We start from the raw sequence: 19,220 nt of genomic DNA, 5'->3' as shown, positions 1-19,220 counted from the left end.
GCGAGCGGCCTTCCGAGCCCGAGCCTGTCTTCCCTTACAGCGCGGTCGAGGCCCACCGAAGGTCGTAGCAGCGGCGCCATATTCGCGGGACACCAGGCCCGGCGACCGGGCAGGTAGCGAGGGGGACAGGGCGTGAGCAACAGAGAGCCAAGAATAGGAAAGGATACACATTGAGACGCTGTCCCATGTCCTGGATGAGGTTGGCCGCCTGCTGGCGGCACGAGAGCTCTTCATCCGCCTCCACTCCGCAGCGGCGGCTCGGCGTGTTCTCCAGCTGTTCCCGAGTAAAGAACCAGCGAGAAGAAGCTCTACGGCCCGACGCCATGACACTTCCTCCTCCGCCCGCTCCCTCACCCACCCCCGCCCCTCCCGGCTCGCGGACTCCCCGCCAAGGCCGCGCGACCCCGCCCCACTCCGCTTGCCGTAGACCACGCACCGCCCCCTTTCACCCCCCGCCACCGCCCGTGCGCGTGCGCGGGGGCCGCCCTGCCGGCTCGCGCTAGTCTTTTGCTTTCTTTTTCCTGTCTCGGACCGCGCTCTCGCGCACGGGACCACAATGCTCCGCGCCGCTTGTCATTTGGAGGCGCCCGAAGGCGGGGCTAGGCGGAAGGAAAAGGTCGGCGCGGTGCATGCCGGGCCTGGGATTAGTGGGGCAAAGGGGCGGGGAGGAGAAGAAGGAGGAGGCTGGCCTGGGGCCCGGTGGTGAGAGGGAGGCGGGGGGGCGGGGCGCGGCTGCGCCCTGGGCCTGGGTGTGGTCTGTGAAGTTCGGGCGGGTTCTTGCGCCGGTAGTATGGCGGCGCTTCAAAAAGAAAAAAAGCCTGCTTTTTGTCGCCGCCGCATGCCACTACCTCCAGGTTGCTATAACAGTGGTCTGCTAAATGTCGTAGGCTTTTGACTCTCGTGTCAACGATAAATACCCTCCGCCCAACGGGCGGCTGTGAGAAGGACGTACCTGGGAAAGTGCGTAAGAACACTCCACGTTTGTGTCGCCGTTGAGTGCTTTTTTTTAATCCCCCGTTGTCTTATTTGAATCTCACAACCACACAGGCCGTAGGTTTATTTTCTTTTTTCATTACTTGCCAAGAGTTATCTAATTAGTAACTAGTGGAACTGAGTTTCTAAGCTAGGTTTTGAGTTCCTATCAATACTGTTTTTAAACCCCTCCACGACTTAAAAGGTTAGAAAAAGACAATTCAAGAGGCACCGAGTACAAATTTTATTTTTAGCATTTGATACAGTAACTGCGCATATTGGTTGACTAACCTTTTCGCCTGTTTTTGTAACTGGGAAATTGGTAGGTTTGTGGCTCTGAGCCAGCGTTTATTGTGTATCAAAAAAGTTTCTATTTCTAATTTTTTTAACTTTGTCAAAGACCTAAGAGTATTGGAAGACATACTTCTAAAGGGCAAATGATATCATTTTTAAGTGAGTTCATCATTAAAACGGCAGGCTTTTAAAATCGTTTTGGGCTCAGTGCACTGCTGCATCTTGGCTATGTACCCCTAACGCTACAGAAGTGAGCTATTGATTTGGCTGTAGCAGGCTATTATCGTGAACAGCTTGTCTGTATAACCTCGTTTCCTACCTGCATTGCTTGTCTCACGTCTTATGCTGCTTAGAAGTTTAAAGATTGATTTAAAGCAAAGTTTATAAAGTGTCTTTCTCCAACCCTCATTTATGATAACTGAACAAATTAGGAATCAAAGAACTTCCTCAACTTGATAAAAGAACATTTATAAAAACCTTGCAGCTAGCATCATATTTGGTGGTGAAGAAAACTAGCTTTCCTTCAAAGTCAAGGATGTCCCTTTTCACCACTCTTTTCAACATGATACTGGAAGTCCTAGCCAATACAATAAGAAAAGGAAATAAAAGGTAAACAAATTGGGAAGGCAGAAATAAAACTGACTTTGTTCACAGTTGACAATTGTTTATGTAGAAAGTCTCAAAAGTATAAAAAAAGCTGAAACTAATAAGTGATTACAACAAGACTAAGATACAAGCTTAATGCAGAAGAGTCAATTGTTTTCCTATATAAGAGCAATGTACAATTGAAGTTAGAAATTAAAAACAGTACCCTTTACAAGAAGTAATATTTAGATATGAACCTAAAATATGTACTGGACCTATATGTAAAAAACTATAAAACATTGATTAAGGAAATGAAAAAATAATAAATGGAAGGGCTATTCTGGGTTCATGGATTAGAAAACAATATCTTTGGATGTTAATTCTTTCCAGCTTGACCCACAGATTCAATCCCAATCAAAATTTTAGCAAGTAATTTTGTAGTTATCAAGAAATTGATTCTAAAGTTTATGTGGAAAGGCCAAAGAACCAAAATATCCAACACTGTCAAAAACTTGGACTGAAATCTCCCAACCTCAAAGCTATAGTAATAAAGATAGCATATATTGGCAAAAGAAAAGACACAGCAATCAATGGATGAGAGTAGAGATTCCAGGACTAGACCTGCACGAATATAGTTAACTGATCTTTGACAAAGGAATAAAGGCAATTTGAGAAAGGATAGTCTCTTCAACAAATGCTAGACTAACTGGACGTTCATATGCAAAAAAAAAAAAAAAAGGCGTAGACCTTAACATCTTTCACAAAACTTAATTCTAAATGGATCATAGCCCTAAATGTAAAATGTGAAACTATAAAACTTCTGGAAGAAAACATAGAAGATAATCTAGGCCAGCGGTCCCGAAACTCTTTGGTACCAGGGACCGGTGCCTCTATGAGGAGGTAATGCCTAATGATCTGAGGTGGAGCTGAGGCCACCGCTAGCACTGGGAAGCGGCTGCAAATACAGATGAAGTTTTGCTCTCCTGTCCCCCTGCTCACTTGCTGTACGACCCAATTCCTAACTGGCTACAGGATGGTACTGGTCCATGGCCTGGGATTGGGGACCCCTCATCTAGGCAACTTTGTGTTTGGCAATGAGGTTTTAGATACAACACCAAAAGCATAATCCAAGGAAGAAAAAACTAAGTTGGACTTCATTAAAATTAAAGATCTAAGAAAGACACTTAAGAGAGTGAAAATGCAAGCAGAAAATCTTGCATTCTTTGTTAAAGAACTTGTATTCAAAATATGCAAAGAACTCATAAAACTCAACAAAGAAAACAACCCACTTTAAAAATGGGCAAAAGAGGTGAACATGAAGATTTACAGATGGCAAATAAGCACATGTTCAACATCATGTCATAAGTGTATTCTCTGTAGCCATTTATAATTGCAAGACTGGAAGCATGACTGTTCATGAATTGAGGATTTTATGATTATGATACATCCATGCAATGAAATACTATTTGGCCAGTGAAAAGAAGGCATCAAAGTGCTGTAAGAAAAAAACTTTTAACCAAGAATATTCTACCTGGCAAAGTCCTCCAGAAACGAAAGGGTGTTAAATTAGTAACAGGAAAACATGAAAGTGTAAATCTTACAGGTAAAGGTAAAAATGTAGTATAAGTCAGAATAATCTGATTTTTGTAAAGGTGGTGGGTTAATCACTTATAAAGTTAGTATGAAGGTTAAAAGACAAAACTACAATAATTTGTTAAGGGTTACACAAAAAGATATAACCTGTGACATCAAAAACGTAAAATGGGGTAGGGGAAGAAGTAAAAATGTAGAACTTTAGAATGTGTCCAAACTTAGGTTATCAACCTAAAATAAACTGCTATAGAAAGAAGAAGGCAGCTTGTATGTGGAATGATCACCAAGGTATTAAATAGGAAAAAAAAAAAAGCAAGATGCTACTGTTTGGATAAAACGAACAAAGGAATATGCACATGTAAGTATTTGTGAAATCGTAGACTATCTTTTGCAAAATTACACACACACACACACACACACACACACACACACACACACAATTGGTTCCTTTTGGGAGACAGGTTGAATTTGATATTTTTGAACTCTTATGTGTTCATGAACTTTACAATTTTTATTAGGTCGCAAGCAGTATTTTCAGAAATGGAAATTTCAATTCACTTTTGTTCAGTTTCGATTGAGAAAAAGCATCAGAATGGTCTCTAAGTTAAATATAAAGTGGGTGTTTATTTTAATTAAGTTAATCTTAAGTAATTTCCTTGAATACAGGTTCAAGTTTTCTGGTTGGATAATATAAACTGGATCGAGTCAAAGCTGGCTTCCTTTTTAGGAGAGATGGAAAAGGGTACTGAAACAGGAAGAGAAATGCTGTGAATGGCTATAAGTGGTTGTCCTTTGGAATCTGATGGTGCTGGGACTTTTTTCCAGGGGTATATTTTGGAGAAGTGTTTGTACTAGGTAACAAAGGAGAGGAAAGGCTAGAAAAGTGATTTTGGGCGGGGGGGAGATTTTTTGAGATTCTTGGTGTAAGCAGTACTATTTTAGTGTCACAGGGTGTTTTCAAAATTCAACTCTAGTATGTCATCCCCTACTTAAAAACTTCATTACTTTTGGATAGACAAAATTCCTCAACTAACCTATGACCCCACACGATTTCACCAATTTATACCAAGAATGCCTTCCTTTCTTACCATTAGCTTCAGTGGTCTTATTTCTTTCTGTGTTCTCTCTTGCCACAAGGCTTTCATTTATGCTATTCTCTTTGTGTTGAATACTCTTCCCTCTCCTTGCCTCTTTTACTTTTAGCTCTTATTTGCTTTTTCTAATCCTAGCTTAAGCACCGCTTTTTTTTTGAAAAGTTTTTCTCCAACTCTGACTAGGCCAAATCCCTTATTATAAGCTGTCTATACACTGTGTGCTCCTTCATAGCTCTTATCTTTATAGCAATTTTATATTGATATAAATATAGTTGCTTATTTGATACCTGTCTCCCTAACTAGATTATAAACGCCATTGAGGGTAGGAACCATGTTTGCTTTTATGTTATCCCAGTCCCTAGTATGCTTCTTGGTACATAACAGGCGCTTAAAACATATTGTTGAAAGCATGTGAATGAGTGAATGAAGGCATAGTTCCTGTTCTCAAGGAAGTCCCAGTCTAGTGCGAAGATAGTAATTGCAATTCAAAATGAGAATTGTGCTCTATTAGAGATATCAGTACAATTTTAAAGGTGTAGATACTGATCAATGAAACCCCAAAAGCTAGAGACCACCATTTTAGGTCCTGAGGAATTTTGAGAGAGAGAGAATAATATGATCAGATATATACTTTGGAAAATTTCCCCTGGCAACGGGCTGGAAGGTGGGTTGTATCAACTAAGCCCAGAGTTAGGGGTATAAAAAAGAGATTATTTTAGTAGTCCTGGTGAGAGATGAGGATCTGAATTTTGTTAGAAACCATAAGGAAGAAAGACTGTATAAGAAATTAAAGGTATAACAGTGGTAGAATCTACTGGATTTATGACAGGTTTTATATGGGTAAAGGGGAGGATTTAGGTGGGTGGGTGATGCTGTTAATCAGTTAATAGTATAGGAAGTGGAACTAACTTTTGGAATAAAGGGATTGAGTTACATTTGGGGCATATGATTCTGTAAAGGACCATAGTATTATAGCTTTGATTTTTTTTTTTTATGCCTAAAGCCATTAGGACTTCTTGAAACATTGTGTTCTCCTGACTTCAGAATGCCATATTATTCTGGTTTTCCTCCTTTTTCACTGGATACTACTCACTGCCCAATGCTGGCTCCTAACCATTTGACCTCAGAGTATTGCCAAATCCCAGGAATTATTCCTGGATTCTTTTGGGTCTCTCCTCTACTTTTTCTCCAGGTAATTTTATCGTCTCGTTTCTTTAAATACTTTATATATATTGATGGCCTCTCCCCAGCCTCTCTCTTGAACTTTCCAGACTGGTATATCCAACTGCTTACTGTACATTGCTACTTAAATGTCCAAGAGGCATCTGGAATACAAGAAGTCCAACAATAGAACTGTTGATTTTCTTCTAAGCCTGTTTATGCTATAGTCTTTTTCATCATAGTAAATGGTAGTACATCTACCCAGTTGCTCAAGTAAAAAAACTGAGAATCAAAGCATCTATGTCAAAAGTATGGATGAGTTGAATACCATTAACCACATCTCAGAGGTTAAATGTCCTCAGGATTATGTGCACAGAAAAGTTATAGTTTCATTGATCTTTTCTATTGTCTTTAGTCTCTATTTCACTTATTTCCACTCTAATCTTTGTTATTTCCTTCTTTCTACTAACTTTGGGTTTTAGTCTTTTTCTAGTTTCCTGAGATGTAAAGTTAGGTTGTTTATTTGACATGTTTCTTATTTGTTAATGTAGGCATTTATCGCTATGAATTTCCCTCTTAGAACTGCTTTTGCTGCATCTCAAGTTTTGGTATATTGTATTTCCATTTTATTTGTCTCAAAGTAGTTTTAGATTTCTCTTTTGATTTCTTCTTTGAACCATTGGTTGTTCAATAGCATGTTGTTAATCACCATACATTTGTGAATTTCCTGGTTTTCTTCTTGTAATTAATTTCTAGTTTCGTACCATTGTGTTTGGAAAAGGTTCTTGACATGATTTAAATCTTATTAAATTTATTAAGACTTGTTTTGTGGCTGAACATACGATCTTTCCTGGAGAATATTCCATGTACACTTGAGAAGAATGTGTATTCTGTAAACACATTGCTTTTGGATGGAATGTTCGGTGTATATCTGGTGTAATGTGTTGTTTAAGGCCAATGTTTCCTTATTGACCTTAGGCAGGAAAAAGCTTGCGGCAGAGTTTGTGGCCAAGAGGAAAGAGGTAGGAGATGAAGCTGAATAAGTAGGCTATGGTCAAGAGTTTAGATTTTTATATTCAGTTTCATAAGAAGCCATTGGAGTTTTTAAAATAGATTTGCGATATGCCCCAACTTATTTATTTTTTTAAAAAAACCGTATTAGCAGTTCTGTAGAGAATTACCTAAGGGGGTCAAGAATGGTAGTAGGAAGATTAGGCAAGAAATGATGGTGACTTGAGTACGATTGGTAGGATGGGGATGTGAGATGTGGTACGTAGAACCGACAGCACTTGATTGAATGAATTTAAGAAAGAGGGAGGAAAGGAAAGAAATAAATCCACGTTGACTCCTAGTTATCTGCATATGTGTGTGCATGTGGGTGCATGTGTGTGCACTATAGTTTGTTCCATCAATCTCCTATATTTGGACAATACATATAATTTTCAAAATTTTACAATTACAAATAATGCTGCAATAAAATCATGTAATTTCCCACATCATACATAAGGACAACTTCATCATCGATTGAATCAAAGATTTAACCATAAGAAAATTAAACAATGCAGGCACTAGAAGAAAAGCTGAGTAAATTCATCCTTAATCTAGATGTAGAAAAAGGCTTTCTAACTATGACTTTCCTATCACTTAAGTCTTAGGTCAAAATTCTTTTCAAAGAGGTTTTCTCTGGCCCCACTATTTAAGGTTTTATTCCCTACCCTTCCCCTAGCCACTCTATACAGTTCTGTTTCTAATTTTTTTCATAGTGTTTATTAATATAAGAAAAATTTCCTTCTTTCTTTGCTCTTTCTCTTCTCTCTATTCCTCCTTTCTTTTTCCTCCCTACCTCCTTTATTTTTCTTACCCTCCAGATTGTAGGCTTCTGAGAGAAGGAATTTTATCCTTTTTATTTACTCCTATATCCTCAGTACCTGGACCAGTAAGTCCTTCAGCTCTGGCACTTTACATAAACACTCTATGAATATGTCACTGTTTTGTTCAACTTTGTTTTTCTTTTTAAGCAGATTTGAATAATAAGCAGAGTATTGGGTGGATAAAGTTCTAGAAAGCAACAGGAGGAGCAAGAAAAAAGTAATGAACTAAAGTGAAAATAATGAGATGGGCATAATTTGGCAAAAGCACAAATTGTATACCAATTCTCTTGATTTTTTGGGCTAATGGAAGGGAAAAGAAGTAATAATGAATCTAAGGCAAGAGAGTGATTTTGAAAAATTATATTTGATATTAGAATTCAGCCAGATGTACATGAACCACAAATGTTCATCACCACTCCTAGGACCAAGTTCACTTTCAGCAGCCCAGGTAGGACCATTAATGAAGTGAGTAGAACAGGCTACTTTGGTATTGCCCTGCTGCATCTCCATAGCTTTCTTTACACATTCCACTCCGTATATGAAATTAAAAGAGCTTCCGATAAAAAGTAAATTATAGACTAGAACTTTTCCCCAGAATAGAAAAGTTCTCATTCAGTCTGAAACCTATGTTAATATAGTTTTGCCTTTCTATATATTTACCATCTCCAACTCTAAACAAGCCTTGTTTAGCCTTCTAAACTCAGCCCAAGTTCCACCTTCTGGGGAGATCTTCCTAACAGTTTGAGTCCAGATGAATTTTTCTTACTGAAACTTTGGTGACACTCATATTGTATTGCTTAGTAATTATGAATGAACAGGTGTCTTGCCTCCTTAATTGGATTATACTTTTCTAGAGTTTATGGAATATGTACATCATTTATTTTATGGAATCTAAAGCATTTCCAGCCCAGTTTTGGGCTAGTGAAAGGTGTTTGAAGTAAATAAAAACAGGTTCTTTGGGCCCTATTCACAAATACTTGCTCAAAGTAGAGAACCTACTTGAGCCCTCTAGGAAGATGAATCTGGTTTTGGTCTTTCTCCATATAAAGCATTAGTGACATCTTGATTTTCATTCCTGCCATTAATTTTTAAAGTGCTGAGAAAATCATTTTTGATTTGTACATGAAATAATATACTGCTTTTCAGAGTAAAAGCACATGTGAGTAATTTTTGTTTTGAATAATTTAAGATACTCAGGAATATTCTATTTCTGGATAAAATAGTTCAAAATACGATTTTAGTAATGCATGTTGGATACATGTTTAAAAACAAAAATAAAATATCTTCTTGAAAGATTGCCTTTGTAGTAAATTCAGTCATTCAAATTGTTTTCTCTCAAGACCCAAAAATGCTAGGGCATTGCCAGCTTTGAGTTTATCCTGAAAAAGAAAAGAAAAGGTTTTATTTTTAAAGCATTATTTAGTGGTTGTTTTTAAGTACTTTACTGAGTGTCTTTATCAGGTTTTTAAAAAAAATCAATTTCCCAATGTGAGAGAAAAAACATTAACAGGTTAAACAATAAATCTTTTACCAAAATCCTCCTGACCCATTTTTTTGCCCCATTATTTGAAATCTAAGTTTGAAACTTGGCGATAGGAGGAAAGGAGAATTATCATGGGATAGAGCCCCAGTGGAAAATGCCCGTCTTTGGAAACCTCTGCAAGACTCTCCAGTGGATTTTAAGGACTATTTGGAGCCAAAACAGAAAAGGTACGTTTTAGGACTGTGGGACAAGAGAGCTGGGAAAAGTGCCCAGAAGTCATCTAGCTGCCCGCCAGCTTCTAGGCATATGTTTTTTCCTTTCACATGGCTCCAAATAAAAAGTAAGCTCTTTTGGAGCAAGAAATGTAACATAGGTGAAGTGTCTAAGGATATTATATAAATATGTATATTTATCAATTTTGCATGAGAGACGGACTGCCAAAATTTCACTTTCTCCCCAGCTAAAGACTAGATCAGTTTTACAGAAAGCAGTTCTGTGATTTGAGGGGTAATTTTGTGATACCCTAATTGATATATGTCCAGCTTGCAAAGGGCAGGCATGTAGTTGAGGGTGGAAGGAAACACATAGAGGATTGTATAACATCTATACCGTTAACACATATCTATATATCATAATCAATTCAGGATTTTTACATATCCTTGAAGAATGGGTGATTTGAGGTAGGGACTTTTTATTCTGGATTTTCCCTCATTCACACCTGGGCCATCTCTAAAGGAAGATTTTGGAAGCGACTTGCTGTTCTTAGAGACCATTCCCTTAACTTTTAAAAATAGGTTGGTGCCAAATACCCTTTGAAGGAGAGACTCTTTGGTGTGTTGGTTGAAGACCTGTTCCTGAAGTCAGGAGATTTGGGGTTGAGTCCAACAGTTGTTTCACTTTTGGCAAATCACTGAACTACAAAGTCTTGTTTTCCTACTCTGTATCTACGTTGTGGAAGGCATCCGTCTATCTCCAAGTGTTGTGCTCTTCAAGTAGATTTATTTCATTAAAAAAAAAATTTTTTGTGCAGTTTACCTTCATGTAGCTCAAAATTTGAAAGGTGTAAAATGGATACTGTTTTCCCAGAGTTATCAGTTTCTTGTCTGTTCTTCCAGAGATATTTTAAGCATATATCAGCAAATACTTATATTTAGGTATGTAGTTTTTTTTTTCACAGATGGGTAGTATACTATACACAAATGGAAGTATACTATACACATTGTTTAGCACCTTGCTTTTTAACTCACTATACAAAAATACAAAAATTGATCTTTTGTATTTTTTTATGGCTGTATAGTTTCCATTGTATGGATGTATTATGTAACTATTCCCCTGTATTTTGTTTTCAGTCTTTTATTATAAACGGTGTTACAGTGAGTAACTTTGTACAAAATGTCATTTTGAATTTGTGACAGTGTAAAACTTTTATGCAAGATTTTTTAAAACTTGAAAGTGATAACGCATAAAATTAAAAGGCATAAAATAATTATTATCCCATTGAACTCTTAGAATACTTGGGGTATCTGGTTTCAGTTTAATTTCGATTCTTGTTACAGCTTCCTACTTTAATGAGTAAATATTTAACAGTTCAAGACTTTCAGTGCCTTACAGTGGTTAAGTGCCAAAGAGAACACATCCTATATAAAGCAGTCAGAGGTTTCCCAGTTAATAACTTGCAACTAGTAAACATCAGAAGGGACTCTTCTTGGCAATCTGTTGATGTGCTTCAAGCTTGCTGAGAAGATTCGATGGGCTATATCCTTAATGATTAAAGCAGAGAATTAGAGTGCAAGAGAACTTTTGGATTCTAGTTTAGAAGAAAGCAAGAATTATGCAAAAGAATTATGACTAAGACTTTTGTTAAATTTGTTAAGAGTTTATATATTCACGTTTTTATTTTTGGCCATCCTCGGCGCCTGGTAGTGACTGGTGGTAAAGTTCTCAGGAAGAACTTGTTTTGTTGAGACACGGGGGTGAGATGGGAAAGGGAGCAAAGGAAAGGGAATCTGAAGACAATGCATCTCATTTTAACTCATCTTGGTTCAGGAGCCTATGGAGTAGAATAGGCAGTGGCAGCATGATGGCACACTTACCCACCCTAAAAGTCAAATGTCAAAAGAAAAAAATTCCAGTTACATGAGGGTTCTGGTTTCTTGGGTTCTTGTTAATCAAGACTTTAGTCTCAATATTCATATTACTAGAATCATTACAATTTTTGAGAATGGTAGATTTGCAGCAAATATTAAAGGGAAAAAATTAGACTTTTTTTATTCATCTAACGTGAAAACAAATATATTATTATGATATGCATCTTTATAGTTTTCTTTCTTGGGTTCATGAATTTAGTTGTATTAGGTTGACTTTAAGCTTTTTAACTTTTTTTCTCCTTAATAGTTCAGCTATTTCTAGAGATCTAGTAACAATTCTAGGAATATTAAGTATAATATTTCTATTCTTTGTTATGTATCAAAGTGCTCTGAAACCAAACATAATTAGAGCAGGAAAACTAAGAAAGAAGACCATGAAGTAAAAGGCATATACCTTTGTTTCTGCATCAAATTCTTCTATGGATTCTATCAATTTTCCAGGTTCCAGCTCACCTAGTGGAAAGGGGTAGTCCATTCCCAAAATGACTTTATCCTGAAGAAAAAACATATATTTCTTATCCATAATTTTGTAGAACATCAAAGAACCTCCTGTAAACTTAATTGTATTTAATTATTACAAGCAGTTCTATGGTAAAATATCAAATTTCTTCCTGATTAATAGAAATAAACATCTAAAATGTTAAAAGTTTTAATGGATTCAGAACTTATTCTGACATTTTCTCCAGCAGGTGTCGCTATTAGGTCTCTTAAAATTGGAAATAAACCCCCACTCTCCCTTTTTTTTTTCAATAACTGAAGTAAAAGATACTCAAATATAAAAAGTAGGCATATATTTAATAAAACATGCTATTGTCGTCAGATGAAATTAAGGATTCTGTATTTCTTAAAATGGTACATTGCAGTCGATCCCACAATTTTTGAAAACATACAAGAGTTGAAAAGGAAAAAATGAAAATTGGATAAAAAGAAAAAAAACAAAACAAGCAAAATACCAACCCCCAAACAATTCCTATCTCTATAAACTGGATGATCAATGTCTGTTCTTTGTACGATGTAACTTCAGATATCCTTTTGATACTTTGTACATTAAAGCACACAGCCTTGTCCATCTACAAATATATAAAGCAGTATGTCAGGCAATGTGCTAGAACCTAGATTACCTTGGCCAACAAAAGGGAAATGGTTCCTGTCCCCAGGGAACTCATAATCTAGTATGAAAGGGCTACATTAAATTAATGGTAGTCTATCGAAATAAAATGAGAAAAGTATATTTTCAACTAGAATTTTACTTCTAGAAACGTGTCCCACTTATATGCAGTAATGGAAATATATGCAAGGAAATTAATCACAATGTTATTTGTAGCAGCAGAATACTGGCAAACTAAATTATTTCATGTCCAAAAATAAAAAGGAATGAGGGATACTTATGCTGAAATAGAACAATCGCCAAATTATATTGTAAAGTGGAATGATCTTGAAGTTATATTGTAAAGAGAGAAAAAAAGTCTAGGACAATGTATCTGCTATACTCATATTTCTGTCTTTAACATTCATGTTGTAGCCTGAATTAGTATAGATGCACAAATACATGTTTGTATGTATATAGTCCACTTTAGGAACGGTACCCAAGGAACAAGTAACAGTTGCCTCCAGGAAAGAAGAGTAGGATTTGGGGGTGCAGGAGATCCCCCTTCTTTTTTTGATATCTAATTCACATACCATAAAATTAACCTTTTGAAAGTATACAATACAGTGGTCTTTAGTATATTCATGAATTTGTGTCACTATCATCCTTCCCACTATCTAATTCCAGAACTTTATCATCTCCAAAGTAAACCCCATACCCATTAGCACATACTCTCCATTACCTCCTCCCTCCAGCTCTGTGGAAAACACTAATTTACCCTCCGTGTCTATGCAGTTGCCTATTTTGGACATTTCATATAAGTGAAATCAGGTAATGGGTTGCCTTCTTTTATTTAGTATAATGATTTCAAGGTTTATTCATGTTGTAGCCTGAGTCAGTTCTTTTTAGGCTGAATGATATTCCATTGTATAGATATACCACATTTTGTTTATCCTCTCATCAGGTAATGGACATTTGGGTTGTTTCCATTTTTTAGCTATTATGTTAATGCTGCTCTGAACATTTGTGTGCAAGCTTTTATGTGAACATATGTTTTCATTTCTCCTAGGTATATATCTAAGAGTGGAATTGTAGCATCATATGGTAAGTCCATGTTTGACATTGGTTTGTGTTTTTCTAATGACTGTGTTGAACAGATGTACTCATTGGCCATTTGAATGTTTTTGGAAAAATATCTATTCAGATCTCTTGTTTCTATTCAAGCCCATTTGTTTTCTTTTTATTAGTTGTAAGAGTTTATATTTTCTGAATACTAGAGACTTATAGGGTATATGATTTGCAAATACTTTCTTCATTTTGTAGTTTGTTTCTTTACTTTATTGGTTGTGTTTTCTGAAGCACAAAATTTTTTAATACCGACGAAGTTTAATTTATCTATTTTTTCCTTTGGTTGCTTGTGCTTTTGGTGTCACATTTAAAAAATTATTGCCAAATCCTAGGTCGCTAAGATTTACAACTATTTTTTTTTCCCTAAGAGTTTGTATTTTAGCTAGGTCTTTGATCCACATTGAGTTTATTTTTGTGTATGGTGTAAAGAAGGAGTCCAACTTTATTTTACAGAAAGACTATTAGTACAGAAAGACTAAATAGTACAGAAAGACTAAATAGTACAGAAAGACTATTTTTTCCTCATTGAATTGTATTGACAATCATTTGATTTTTTTCAATTCAAAATCAGTTGATCTTTATGTCTGTTCTTATGCCAGTATCACAGTTTGGATTACTGTATCTCTGTAGAAAGTTTAAAAATTGGGAGTTTTGAGTCCTCCAATTTTATTCTTCTTTTTCAAGGTTGTTTTGGCTATTTTGCACTTTCATATGAATTTTAAGATTAGCTTGTCAATTCTTGCAAAAAAAATTAAAAAGGCACCTGGGTTTCTGATAAGGATTGCACTGAATCTGTAAATTGATGTGAGGAGTGTTGTCGTTTAGCAATATTGTTTTCCAATCGATGGGATATCTTTTCATTTATTTAGGTCTTCTTCCATTTATTTTTTTCAACAATGTTTTGTAGTTTAGTATCTAAATCTTGTACTTCTCTAGTTGAATTTATTCCTCAGTATTTTATTCTTTTTGATGCTATTGTAAATGAAATTGTTTCCTCAAATTCATTTATAAATTATTCATTGCTAGTATATATAAATAGTTGATTTTACCTATTAATATTTATATATAAATAATTTATATTTATAAAATTTATATTTTATTTTGTATCCTACAACCTTGCTGAATCTGTTTATTAGCCTTAATAGTTTATTTGTGGATTCCTTAGAATTTTCTATATTCAAGGTCATGACATCTGCAAATAATTTTGCTTCTTCCTTTCTAATCTGTATGCCTTTTATTTATATTTCTTGCCTAATCACCCTGGCTAAAACCTCCAGTACAATTTTGAATAGAAGCGGTGAGGACAGAATCTTTCAGTCTTTTGCCATTAAGCAGGATACCATTATTCTGAATACTTCCTTATTCTCATGCACAAGAAGTTGTTCTAGCTCATTTTGTACTTTCTTTGTCCTGAAATCAGCCTTTACTCCAAGCAGCCCAGCTTCTTCACAGTGGAAAATGGGATCTAGAAATCAAGATCTGGGCACTAGATGTGATAATTATTGCTGATGTGAAACTATATGTGTGTGTATATACACATAGACACATTTATATTTCTATATTTATGTATGTGTGTGTGTGTATATATATATATATATATATATATATATATATATATATATATATATATATATATATATATATATATATCTACCTTCTCCAACAGCGAGACAGCTGCATTTTATTAAATTTATTTACTCATTTTGCTTGAGCCTAGCATGCACAGGAAGTATTTTTAGAATTGCTAACACATACTGCTGCAAAAACCAAAATTACTAGCTAGAATTCAATATTAGTGTAATAATTACATAGAGTAAATGTAAAATTCTTAAGTGTTCAATTTGATAAGTTTTGACAAATGCATACATGTGTGTTACTCACACCCCTATCAAGGTATAGTACATTTCCATCACTCCAGAAAATTTTCTCTTTTTCTTTTATTTAGAATTATTTACAGTTTTTGGCTATTTTGAGTAAAGCTCCTATCCTTTCTTATAAAGTCTTTTTGTGAACATATATTTTCACTTCTCTTAGGTGAATACCTAAGAGTAAAACTTCTGGGTCATAGGGTAGTAGTATCTTCTACTAACAATGTATGAGAGTTCTAGTTGCTCCACAACCTTCCCAACAGAGTTTTTAATCTTTTTGTTTTTAGCCACTTTAGTGATAGGTAGTGGTTTCTCATTGTTGTTTAAATTGCCTTTCCCTGATGACTAATGATGAAGACCATCTTTGTTTTTTTATTTTTACCATTTAAAAAAACATATTTCCATTTAGTTTTTTCTTTTTTTTTTAAGTTTTATTGAGATATAATTAACATAACATTGTATTAGTTTTAGGTGTATAACATAATGATGTTTGATATATACAGTAGTCCTCCCTCCCTTATCTGCTGGGAATACATTCCAGGACCCCCATTGGGTGCCTGAAACTGCAAATAGTACCAAACTGTATTATATTATGTTTTTTTTCCCATATATATCACAGTATCTATCTATCTATCTATCTATCTATCTATCTATCTATCTATCTAACAATCTATCTACGTTGGAGAGATATATCATATATATGATAAAGTTTAACTTACAAATTATGTACAGTAAGATATTAACAATAATAACTAATAAAATAGAATAATAAAACAATATACTGTAATAAAGATTATGTGAATGTGGTCTCTTTCTCTCTGTCTCACTCAAAATATCTTATTATACTGTATGTACAGCACGGATACACTGGACAAAGGGATGATTCACTTCCCGGGGGGGATAGAGAAGGATGGTGCAAAATTTCATCATGTTACTCAGAACTGTGTGTAATTTAAAACTTATGAATTATTTATTTCTGGAATTTTTCATTTAATATTTTCAGACCATGGTTGACCATGGGCAACTGAAACTGTGGAAATTGAAAATGAGGATAAAGGGGAACTACTGTGCATATATTGTGAAATGATCACCACAGTAAGTTTAGTTGAAATACATCACCTCACATAGTTATAGATTTTCTTCTTGTGATGAGAACTACTAAGATGTACTCTTAACAACTTTCAAATATACAATATAGTATTGTTAACTATAGTCATCATGCTGTATATTACACCCCCAGAACTTATTTATCTTATAACTGGAAGTTTGTTCCTTTTGACCACCTTTACTCATTTCCCCTTGCATCTTTAAACATGTTTATTGGCTAGTTGTATATTTTTTGGAAAGTGACTATTTAAGTCTTTTGTCCATTTTTAAATTGGGTTGTTTGTCTTTTTATTATTGAATTGTAGTAGTTATTTGGGTATAAGTCGTTCATCATATATATGTTTTTATGAATGTTTTCTACCATTCTGTGGCTTGCCTATTCATTTAATTAAATTTTCTTATGAGGAGCTGAAGTATTTAATTTGATGTACTTTAATTTGTTAACTTTTTAAAATGCTTATTGCTTTCTGTGTCTTGCTCAATAAATTTTTGCTGGATTCCAGTTTGAGCAGATATTCTCTTATATTTTCTTCTTGAAGCTTTATAGTTTCAGCTTCATGTTTAGGTGTATGATCCTTCTCAAATTAACTTTTTTTGGTACGTCAGAATGAACAACTTTATTGAAAAATATCAAATCTATGGAAATCCATTAGTCTACAGAAAAAGAAAATTTGTATCTGATATCATTTAAGATGGCTCTTAAATCTACTTGCTACTTACTTTGAAAACTGGTATTAAAAAGTAAAGAATTAAGCCTTTGTATTGTCTTCCCCAAACTGATGATTCTGAGGAACTTTAAATATTGCATATGACATTATTTTAGCTAAGAAGGTAAATCTTATTTTTGAGATGTATTCTATAGGGAGGGCCTGCTGTCCTGCTTCTCTGCCTTGGGGCTCCCTGTGTCTGGATGAAACATGGCTCTTTCCCTTGCTGCAGCTGAGAGATCAGAGCAGGTTTGGAAGTGGGTGATGTTAGGAAAGCTACAGCTGGATAGTTCTCCAGCATCCCATCCCTGTACACAACCCTCTGAGCAGGCACTGGGCTGGCCCATTCCTTCTCAGTGCAGTACACAGTCATGTCCTCAAAAGTCACTGATTTCTGGGGCCTGGTTTTAAGGACACTGCTGTTATCATCTGACTTCTTTTATTCCCTTCTTGAGAAAAGGTGAAAGTCTCAGGAACGTGAGATCTGGGTGGCCTTGCATTCTAGTGAACAGAGGTTTTGGGCACCACTTGCTGGTCCTTACAAACCAAACCCTCACGCATTAAAAACAACCTCTAATTAAGTTTCATGTATAGTGTGAAGTAGAGTCAAGGTTCGTTATTTAAACCCCAAATGGATATCTGCTAGTTTCAGCATGAAAAGGCTTTCTTAGCCCAATTTAATTGCTTTTGCACCTTTGTCGAAATCAATTGACCATATAAGAGTGAGTCTATTTCTGAACTTTCCAGTCTGTTCCATCAACCTATTTGTCAATATGCTGATACCACATTGTATTGATTGCTATAGTTTTATAGCAGCTCTTGAAGTCCGATAGTGCAAGTTGCCAACTCATTTTTCTTTTTCAACATTATTTTGGCTCCCTGGTCCTCTGCATTTCTCTACAAATTTTAGACTAAGCTTAGATTATGTTGAATCGATAGATTAATTTGGAGAGAATTGACATCTTAACAATATAGAGTTTTTTGATCCATAAACATGGATATGTCTGGGCCTGGATCTTATGAGTCACTAAGCCTTTTGCTTCTACCTCTGTATCATTTCTTGCTTCCATCACTCGCTGTCCACTTTTCTAGTTCCTCCCTTAACTTGAGCTCTTATCTCTTAGCTCAGCCAAGTGTGACCTCTGTACTTCTGAAGCACTCTATGTATACTTTGATTCACAGCACTTCTTATATCGCTATGAGGTAATTTCTTATTATAATAGTAGTATCTAACATTTATTAATTGCTTACTATGTACAGGATGCTGTTATAAGCCATTTGCATTCCTTAACTCATTTAATCCTCACAGCCTTACTATGAAATAGGATCTATTATTATTATTTCCGTTCAACAGATGAAGAAACAGATGATAACTAACTTGCCTAGAGTCGCACAGCTAGTATGTGGTGGAAGTAGGCTGTGTCTCCATCTCATCCACTCAGCTAAGAACTGGGACAGAAACAATGTCTTTCAAGCTCTGAGCCAAAGGCCTGGTATACAGTGGATTTTTATTGAATTAAACTGGGCTGCTACTATTGTTTTCTAATTGATTTCTCTAGTTTCATCCATTTCTACCAATACCTAACACTGGAGAGAATGCTATTTTAAAAATACAAATCTGATCATGCCACATCTCTGCTTAAAATCCTTCAATAATTTCTCATTGTACAGAAAGTAAAGCCCAAATTCCTTAGCATGGCATTAATTGCCCCCAATAAATGTGAGAAAGAAAGTTGTCCCAAACCTGAGCTAGGGCAGAACTTTGTGGTCTGATGTGTCTAGCTGCTTTTCCTGTGGAATAATTAGCATTTTTGATAAAATATTTGAGCAATATTTTATAGACTTTAATGAGCTTAAGAATCCTTCTTAGGAAACCCATTCAGTTAACTATTAGTTTTGAAACTAGTCTAAGAACTTTAACCAATAATATAAAGAGGCGATTTGTCCTTTGCTACTTCTGCTACTACCGCTACTTCGTCCTCTTATTCTCTTCCTTCCCCCTCTCCTCCTCTACTTCCTTCTTCTTTCCAGTCTTACAATAACCATTTTCCCCTATAAAATGTTTCTGCTAAGACAGAATATTTGACTTTGACTTTTCAGAAAGCTGCTTCTTTTGAAACAAG

General features: G+C 35.6%; 2 protein-coding genes and 1 pseudogene across 7 annotated transcripts in view; all 3 read right to left on the bottom strand.

Annotated features, from left to right (window-relative positions):
• Positions 1–673, bottom strand: part of CCNT2 (cyclin T2) — a 37,683-nt gene extending 37,010 nt beyond the window's left edge. For 2 of the 6 annotated variants that reach the window (XM_039874525.1, XM_039874526.1), the window contains exon 1: positions 168–362. In XM_039874525.1, the coding sequence (XP_039730459.1) occupies positions 168–325 (158 nt within the window). In that variant the 5' untranslated portion in view covers positions 326–362. Of the gene's footprint in view, positions 1–167 lie in introns of all 6 variants that reach the window. The other 4 variants (XM_039874529.1, XM_039874530.1, XR_005655325.1 and 1 more) reach the window with 3 other exon arrangements.
• Positions 674–7,853: 7,180 nt separating this feature from the next.
• Positions 7,854–19,220, bottom strand: part of ACMSD (aminocarboxymuconate semialdehyde decarboxylase) — a 55,153-nt gene continuing 43,786 nt past the window's right edge. The window contains 2 exon segments of the mRNA XM_039874533.1: positions 7,854–8,949; positions 11,595–11,693. Coding sequence (XP_039730467.1) covers positions 8,887–8,949; positions 11,595–11,693 — 162 coding nt within the window. The 3' untranslated portion in view covers positions 7,854–8,886.
• LOC120611930 (KRAB domain-containing protein 1-like) lies at positions 16,611–17,526 on the bottom strand (annotated as a pseudogene).

This window comes from Pteropus medius, unplaced genomic scaffold (genome assembly GCF_902729225.1).
Source record: "Pteropus medius unplaced genomic scaffold, Ma_sr-lr_union100, whole genome shotgun sequence".
Taxonomy (NCBI): domain Eukaryota; kingdom Metazoa; phylum Chordata; class Mammalia; order Chiroptera; family Pteropodidae; genus Pteropus; species Pteropus medius.
The sequence above is the reverse complement of the archived record's forward strand: the minus strand, read 5'-3'. Positions and strand labels throughout refer to the sequence as shown.